At 38.8% G+C, this 9,183-nt stretch overlaps 1 protein-coding gene across 1 annotated transcript; it reads left to right on the forward strand.

Annotated features, from left to right (window-relative positions):
- The first annotated feature begins 4,541 nt into the window (after nt 1-4,541).
- On the forward strand, nt 4,542-7,125 carry LOC114563928 (uncharacterized). Its single transcript, XM_028590929.1, has 6 exons — nt 4,542-4,822; nt 5,386-5,499; nt 5,606-5,715; nt 6,184-6,361; nt 6,532-6,617; nt 6,689-7,125. Exons 1-6 carry the CDS (start codon nt 4,612-4,614, stop codon nt 7,079-7,081), a joined length of 1,092 nt encoding a protein of 363 aa, XP_028446730.1. The 5' UTR covers nt 4,542-4,611; the 3' UTR covers nt 7,082-7,125.
- The last annotated feature ends 2,058 nt before the right edge of the window (nt 7,126-9,183 follow it).

The following is a 9,183-nucleotide window of genomic DNA, read 5'->3' on the forward strand; positions in this document are numbered from 1 at the left end:
CTATTTGGTGGCAGTGCAGATCCTCGACGAATCTTCCTCTGGACTGTTTTCAGACGCCAAGAAATGTATCCTGTGCTGCTTGCAACATCATAGAAGTGTTCCTGAAATGAAAAAAAGAAAAGAAATGCTTTGTCATACCAGACTCATGAGAAATCTCACGGAATTCAAATATCAACAACGTCCACACAGTTTAGTGTCACAACATGACATGAAAATGTTAACAATAATAATGCCTATTACATAGCCCTTCTTGGAGTTTGGATCCTTGAGGGAAGGGAACAACATCACTATCCCACGTGCATAATCTTCTCTGATTGCTTTAGTGGGGCGGTGCCTGAGAGGATATATTAAATTAGTACATTTATGCAATGGCCATGCAGTTATTTGGCACAAATAAAAACAATGTGAAACAAACATACCCATGATTGTCAATCATGTGAGCCACCAGGATGTTAACCATTTTTCTTCTTGCAGCATCTGTTAGGGTTTCTGTTGTTTGGTACTCCTGTAGTACTTCTTCACCCCCAGACTTGCCTCTTAGCACAGCTTCAATCAACTAATGAAAAACAAAAACATTAGAATACAAAACATGGTGATAAACTGCTTTTCTAGAGACTCAGAGTGAAAAAATCACGTGTATCCTCAATTCTTTGTCTCTTGCTAGGGACATGATCTAGGATTATAGTTGATGCACTTGAGCTGAAGCTTGAGTCAGACGTCTCAGAAGCAGAAGACAAGGAGAAATCAGAGAATTCTAAAGGAATAGAAACATTTTTATTATACCTGCCTTGATATCTCACCCTGATCTGAGAAAACTGTCAGCACCACATTGCCTTGTCCAACAAGGTCGCTAAATATTTCTGCATCAACTTCTGTCCCTGTTGCATCCTTGTATATGACTTTTGCATCAGGTGGCAGGCAAAATCTCTCAATGACTGGAAAAGATAGTAAGGTCAAACTGAATGTGCCTTTGAAGTCAGCCATGTCTCTTGCCTCACAGCCAATAACTGTTCATGTTAAATACATACCACTGTATAATCCTTAAATAGACCTAGAGCATTTTCCCTCTCCAAATTTAAAAAATTGGTGATTGGCTATTTTTATTGACTGTTTTGGTGTATATAATACTTTACACTATGAAGCACACATTACAGAACTGAAAATGTTTAGCAATTTAACACCATTTACCGTATAAAAGAGTCTGATAAAGGCATGTAAAGAAATCAGAATTGACAACATTAAGGAGCTTGCACAATGAGCAAGCCATGCTAACCTTTTTCATGGAATTGCATAAAGTCAAACCGTGCTTCATCCTCATCCAGCTTCACATATTTCTGCTGTTGGCTGTACTTCACCTGGACCAGCATTTTGACTGAGACATGCAAGGAAGTTTGACATTGTAAATAAACATTTGAAAGGAAAAACGGTGAAAATAAAAGCTAAGTCGACAGCAGGGGCGGATCTACCGGGGTGGCATAGGGTGGCAAATGCCACCCTAAAAGAAAGCCTCGCCACCCCTGCTGCCACCCCAGTTGGCAGCAACGAATAACGGTAAACGTTATGGCCAAATTTACGCTCGTAACACACTTTCAAATAAGTTGGATAATTGCACTAACCGTGTAGTACTCATGGTAGTACTGCATGGGAGGTAGAAAATGGCACTGACTTGTCTCCATAGCTGGTCTCCTGTCTCCTTCTTCTTCTTAGAGTTTAACGGCAGTTGGCATCCAAGTCGTTGCATTACTGCCTCCTATTGGTAATTACCCATTACCAATTTATTCATGCCAATACATTATACTATAATTTCCTAAATAGTCCAGTGCCTTTCAAAAACGCAAATAAATATTGCTTTCCATTCACGGTAACTCCACTTTCAAGGACAACTGTAAACCTGAGTTCCACTAGACCTAATTTACGTAATCCAGCAAACATGACTCCTCTCTCTTGAATATATTTCCTGCATGACATCAAGACATGCTCCACTGTCTCCAGTTCCTCACACAAACTGCAATGTCAAGTCGGATGTTTTCCCAATATAAAAGGTGTACTATTTAACCTACTGTGACCAATTATCAGTTTGCTGATAATTCTTGTCGGTTAAACCCACTGTAACTCACCCCTCCTTGGCCTACCTTAGCTTGTATCATATGCAATTGTCTCTCTTTATTTCCACCATCCCAATACTGTTGCCACTGTTTGGAAATTTCTTCCCACACAATGCTTTTGTCTCCTGTCTCCAAACCATGCTCCAACCGAAGTGAAATGAATGGGCGCAGCTTAATTACATCTCTGCGGAGTTGGGTTAACACTGACCGGATCAACACTGTCAAATAACTCCAACACTGAACACCATTTAAATCAGAATGTGTTAAAACTACACTCTGGTAGTGAAAATCAACTTGGAAGTGTTTAGCTAACCCTGAAATTTCAACACTCCAATTTTTGCTGTGAAGTATGGATACACAGAAAATAAATATATTTTTTCTTTTTAGAAAATAGTCTGGACACTTTTGAAAATGTCAATGTTGGATTACCATCTATAAATAGCCATACCACCCTGAACACACCCAATCTTGGAAGCTAAGCAGAGTTGGTCCGGGTCGCAAATTTATGAATCCCACTATGGCCACGCCAAGACGCGCCCTTCAGCTCGATTGGTTGGGGTTAGGCATTTGACCTCGAGTGGTTAAGATTAGGATAGCCGATTGGTCAGGGGATAGGACCTGAACAAATGGGGTTACGTTACCCTGCGTAAGCATGGACGGCTGGCCAATAAATGCTATTGAAGGGCAGAGACAGAGCTGTCAAGGAAACAGTGTTGAGGATGCAACTTTTTCGTAACATCTTTATTTAGAACAAAATTTATCAAAAAAATAAATGAATTCAGAGTCACTATTTAAAAGTCCCCAGCCGTTTAGAGTAGGCTATTCAAGCTTTATCATTTATTTTTAAAGTGTATTCAACCTATGGATGTATTAAGACAACAATTCAATCTCATTTGAAACCTGTGGTCCTCAGCACACCACACTGAAGCTTGTGCATTTCAGTTTCCGTTGAAGAATTAAAACAATAAAGTACATGAAAAATATCCAAGCTATAATAAAAAAAAAAAAAAGTAAAATAAAAATAAATTTCAGGCATAAGTGCATAGTTTCTGGCTTGGGGTTAGGGTTGGGGTTCTGTAGTGCATTTCCCATTAGGGGAGAGTTTACAAATGTGTATATTTTTTTTATGATGATAACATTTTTAACCAATAATTAAATATTCTTGTTCTTCAAGATTATTCCTAACTGAATAGTTTTGAAATAAAATAAATCTATATTTTGGAGGATGCAAATGTACAGAAGACAAAAATGTACTTAAGTCTAAAAAACAAAAAAGATAAAAATGTAAAAATGTAATGAATAAATAAACATGTAAATAGATAAAGGTATCAATAAATATAGCAATAAATAAATAAATATGGACCAAAATAAATAAAAGAATACATAAATGCTGAAATACAGAAGTTTTGTAGTAACTATAATTTAACCTTGAATCACTGTGCAAAGATAAATAGTTAACCAGCAAGCTACCGCAAAATGGAAATACACTACTAGTGTAATTAGATGTAGTTCAGTCCTCCCCAACTTCATTATTCAAAATTCGGTAGGCCGTGTGCGTAACCACATATCAGAAACTCGTGCTGTTAGGTACATGCTGATGTCGGAAGCTAAGAAGGGTGGGGCAGGGTCTGTACGTGGATGGGAGACCGCCTGGAATAAAATATCCGGTGCTGTAAGCTTTTAATTCTTGTCTTTCATCAGCAGAGGGCGCTGCTCCTTCTTTAGTTGAGACAGGAAAAACAGCACCAATGAAACATTTTTAACATGTTTTTTATTTGGCAGTGTGGACTTTTTGCTATTGTAGTCTACTTTTAACTTCTAAGTAAATTAGACAATACATAAATATGTGTATTAATAAACACATGAATATATAAATAAATAGGCCTACAGAATAAATAAATGCTTAAAAAAGAGTAAATAAATGCTGTAATAAATATGTAAATAAAAAAAGAATAAATACATGCATAAATAAATAAAAGTTGAAAACCTCCTTCCTCATTAGACACTAACATAAATAAATAGTTCTAAATGTATAGTGAGGTCTCCCATCTACATAGTGAACCAGCCCGACCCTGCTTAGCTTCCAAGGTGGGGCCTGTTCAGGGTGGTGTGGCCACAAACAATTCTAACTGATGAACTCGATGAACTGATGCTCGTCTGCATGTTGTTCTCATAGCCTGGTCGCCTACAGTCTATGGTTGTTCTTCATGTGTGAGGATTTTCCCTTTCTTTAGCCTATCTTTAATTGATAAAGCTCTATAGCATCAACAACTCTAAAAAAAGAAGAGAAAACAAACCAACAGTGAATAGGACTAGGCCTACTACTCATGCACCAGATGTGAAAATACTACACTTCCCACAACCAAACTTGACTCCCACGTGCAAACGCACCTGTACAGCATTTGCAATTAATTTAGGCTACCAGATTTAAGGGCGCAGGTGTGAGACAGTTTTCAGTTCCCATTCAGCATCTTTGTTCTCGTCTAGTGGCAGTAGGACATCGGCCATGACTTCTACCATGATTTCTGCTCTGATGGCTTGGGTTTGTATCTGTTTAACACTAGCCCGGCTCAACAACGCAGGAGGTCACCGAGACGCACACGGAAGGTTGGCCGGCCAGGGCGAGCTTTCTGACGGCAACAAGCAGCAGTTTGAGGCGGGTCCAGAAGACGCGGCCGACCGAAGCACCCCAGCGCCGGTTTGGCGTTTCCTCCAAGGTAAACTTTGTTTTTTGTTTTAATATGGTCTGTGACCAATGCATGTCTATTCAAAAGTTAAAACCAAACATGCTAGGAAAAATACAGGTGAACTTAAACAGAATGCAATGTAGCCTCTGGCCTAGTACTTAACAGTCATGGTAATGTTCTTTATTATTAATTTCCTTTCACCCATCATGAGATGTGTTTAATGCTTCTCATAGTTGGTTAAGTATCAGTAGATAAACTTGATAACCTTTTTCTTTACAGTAGTCCCAGGCTTAAGCATAGTTGACATTTAGGTTAAATAACTTTGCTTTCTTATCTTTTTGATAAGACTGATAGCACTGATATCTGTACACTAAACATGAAGCTGTTGATCGCAGATGGCTGACTTAGCTTAGCACAGAGACTGGTAGGGCCTAGCTGGAAGGAATCAGCCAGACAACCAGAGGAAGTGGTTAGTCCCGACCAAGACATGGTACATTTGGTGAGCTTTGGAGCTGCCAACCAGCCAGTTTCCCAAGATGTTGAACATTCAATATAACTCGACATTTCCTATATAAAATGTTCTTTTATTTTAGGGACTGGAAAAACTCCTGAAATATCGAACTTCAACCAGCCACAGTTCCGCTGCAGTAATGGAACACTTACCCTGCGGTTTTCACCCACCCGATACACCAATCTGAATCTGGAAGGTGTGTTTCATTTGGCCACCTACAGTGTATTGGGGCTTTTTTTTTCTGAAAAGCCAATGCCAGCTGTTGTAAGAAGCCTAATGTTTCTCCAAATCTTTCCCCACAGATGGGACTCCGTTGTTGTCGCTGCCTGACAGGTGTCATGGTTCCATTCATGTCTCTAGGCAGTATCTGCTGGTGAAGCTTCCTTATACTGGCTGCTACACCGCAACACAGGTAACCGGTTTTTCTTTGCCCAAACGGAGTACTCTGGCTGACAATTCAAGGGTTCTTGTCTTTGCAGAGTGGTGTACGGAGTTTGCCAGGCAAATGCCACTGTTAGCTTTGTGGCTACACTGTCTTTTCTTAATTGAACTATTGGTTAAACTTCACCTGTAATGGCCTCACAGATGCTGAAGTGTAACTCAAATGTATAATTTCTCCTTGTATGCTAAGCAGTTGCAATTGACTGAGTTAATTTCCTCTTCTGGGTATATGTAGCTAAAATTTCCCTTATCAATCTACTAATTGGCTACAGTTTATCTTAAAGGATATCTAATGAACAAAGTAGGGCAATTTGAAGATTAGTTTGTGAAATTGCATGACTTATTTTTTTTTTTTTTTTAAAGCAACCTGTTGTGTCGATGTGCTATAAACTGTCAATTTTTTTTTTTTTGACTGACAAATCCTCTTATATATTGTCAGGCTGAAGAGGGCAAATACCAATTTCAACTGCATTATTTTGACAACCTGCTGCAGAAGAACATGGTAGGCATGGCTGTCTGTGAGAATCCAGGAATGTCCCCACTGGTGACTTGTGGAACAACAAGTATCACTGTGAAGCTGCCTCGTGACACAAAACTAAAGGAGGTTAAAGAGCTTGGTAAGAAATGGGTATTTAGTTGCAACTTTGAGGTACTCTTAGAAACCAGGGGAGCATGTGTGAAATCAACTTAGTTAGAATTGTCACACTTTTATAGCTTGAGCAATTATATTTCCAAGCCTCTTAATTTGTGCACACTTGTAAAGTAAATCTGACATTTGTTCCTGCAGATTATTTCGTAAATGAAGCCTACTCTGTGAGACAACAGAAGACCCCCAATGATTTGTTTGTTGAAATATCAAAGTTGCCAGACCAGGTAAGTTGAGTTCAAAGCATATTGACACTGTTAAATGTTTGGAGTGAAAAGTAACCTTTAGCTCTATACAGGATTCTGGATTTGAAATAGTTTATTTGGATTCTACTGGGAAACTCTGCACAAAGCTGGCAATTTGTTACCAAGAAAAGTTGAGCAATCGTGTCAAGAGGGCACTAGAGGACCCAGACTTTGAAGAGACTCCTGTTGAACAATTTGATCTGGTGCACTCGAGGAAGGACACTGGCATGAGGAAGGACACTCAATTGATACAATTGATGGAAACCGCAACTGAAGTGAACTCAGAAACTGTTGGGGAAGGTGATAGTAAAGAATTGTTTGAATTGTGGGGAATTGAAGACATTCCTGACGAGGTATACGATGAGATTACTACCCCGACCGCCCCCACGATCACAACCACCAACTCAACAAAGACCACAGTTGCCTCTGCCACAAGTTGTCCATAGTTTGCAGCTGAATGTTATGTTGAAATAAAATATTGAATACCCAATTAAGTGCCTTTATTCTATTATTGTACATTGCTGCTATGGAATTGTTTTTTTTTTTTTCACAACTTCCACAAATTGGGTTTAAATTGCAGGTTTTAAAAATGACATCAAAGGTACATTGAGTTTTCACTCTTGAGCTGATGTCTTTGGAAGACATCAAATGCCTTTCTCTGGGTACTTTCTGCAATACACTCCTACCATTGGTAGGAAAAGGAGCATGTGAAGTCTTGTAGTTGAATTCCTGAACTTATGGCTAACTATCTTGTTGCATCAAACTGTAAAATAGTTATTGGTTGATCAGGAACAAACAAGCTTTAGAGTAGGTTTGTTCCTTGCACTGTGGCCTCTCAGCCCACAGATGTACAACTCTTTACTGAGGATAGTGACTCCTGTGGTCCAGCAGCTTCTAAAGCATTGCTGAGTTTGTTTTCAGACCATGGCAAAGGGGTCTACAGTTGCCAGTACTTGCAATTTTCACTCATCTCTTAACCTGAAGTTGCTTTGTGGTGGCCCTATGACATTCCTTGGGTGTAAAATTATGCACTGAACTCTAGACTTTCCTATTGTGATATTTGTAAGTCAGCAGTTAAACGGATGCACAAGTTACCAGATGTAGTAGGAAGGTAAGAGGCATTCTCAGATTTCCTTTTGTCTCCAATATTAATGTAAAATACTGTCAGATGCTGAAGTAGTTGTCTGTCAGGTTTGACATCTTTTCAGAGGACTATTTAGAAATTGGTTAGTACTTATACTGATGTCCAAAGGTGGTCAGGTAGACTCATCACAATGTTTGCTAGGCAGTCTTCAAAAAAAAAAAAAAAAAAAATCCTAATTCACCTATATGTATATTTGAGTAAGTGTAATTTTTTTTTTAAACAAAACTATATAAAAAACAAACATGGAAAGCAAAAAAATCAAACTATTTTGAAGATATCTGTTCTCATGTTGCTGATTCCACCTTAAAATGACTAGATGCAGTTACTGTGTCCTGTGCTTCATTACAGGAAATATTGTACTCAATGTGTACTATGTTAAAGTACACTGGTCCTCTCTAGCAATAAGAGCTAGTTTTCTTTCTTTAGAAATGTCTCCTAAAGTTGCCTCAATATGACCTCTCTTGTCAAATTGAATCAGACCAGACCCCAGGGGGCTGGGTCTTATTACCCCACCAGTAAATAATGAACATTGGAAGACTTTCTTCCAGAACGTTGCATCAAATCATAAACTTCAAAGGACAATAAAACTTGAATGTGTATGATTGTGTCTAAGGGTGCATCATAGGTGCTTGTGTGTAACTGGATGTACATTGTTTATTCTGCTGTAGGGGAGAGCCAGGACGGATGAGACGTTCCAGTTTTCTCTAAGTGCAATGATGATAGACTTCCTTAGGTCAAAACATAGAGCATGTTTACCTACTATCAGCCAAATCTCTTCCTGTTATTTCCTTTTATCTTGGAGTTACAGGCGATAAATGAGTTTTGATGGTCAAAAGTAAACTTATTATTAATGAGGGCTTATCATTTAAAGGTTTGACTACATGCTTATTCAGTAGACCGCTTAGTGTTCTCCACAATCCCAGACTTTCATATTGCATGCTTGTTTACATGGAAAGCAAAACAGGCTATAATGGCATATGATCTATGTCGGGACGCTTGAAACAGCTGTTTCAATTGTCCCGACCAGGCTGTAACTCCATGTATTTTAAGTAAATGCACAAATATCTGTGTTTATATAATAATCTATGGAGGTGAGACATGGAAAAGCAGTTTTAGAAAGATGAAAATATATTTTGGCCCTCCAGGTAGGGGGTCGAGTTTTCCCATGTTATCCTATGGAGACTGACGGGCTGTGGGTCGTTAAGGGCACTTATTTGGATGTGCGGTGGCCAAACCCACGTAAAAACCTAGTGAAACGACATTTTCCACAATAGAAACAAGATATAAATGGGAAAACTTACTGTTATAGCTATAAAAATGGCAGAATCATCCACAGTGCATGATATTTCAATAACCGCTTCATGATGACAGCAATGAGTTGTTAACAGACATTCACCAAGACAT

The sequence above is a fragment of the Perca flavescens genome, chromosome 11, assembly GCF_004354835.1.
Source record: "Perca flavescens isolate YP-PL-M2 chromosome 11, PFLA_1.0, whole genome shotgun sequence".
NCBI lineage: Eukaryota > Metazoa > Chordata > Actinopteri > Perciformes > Percidae > Perca > Perca flavescens.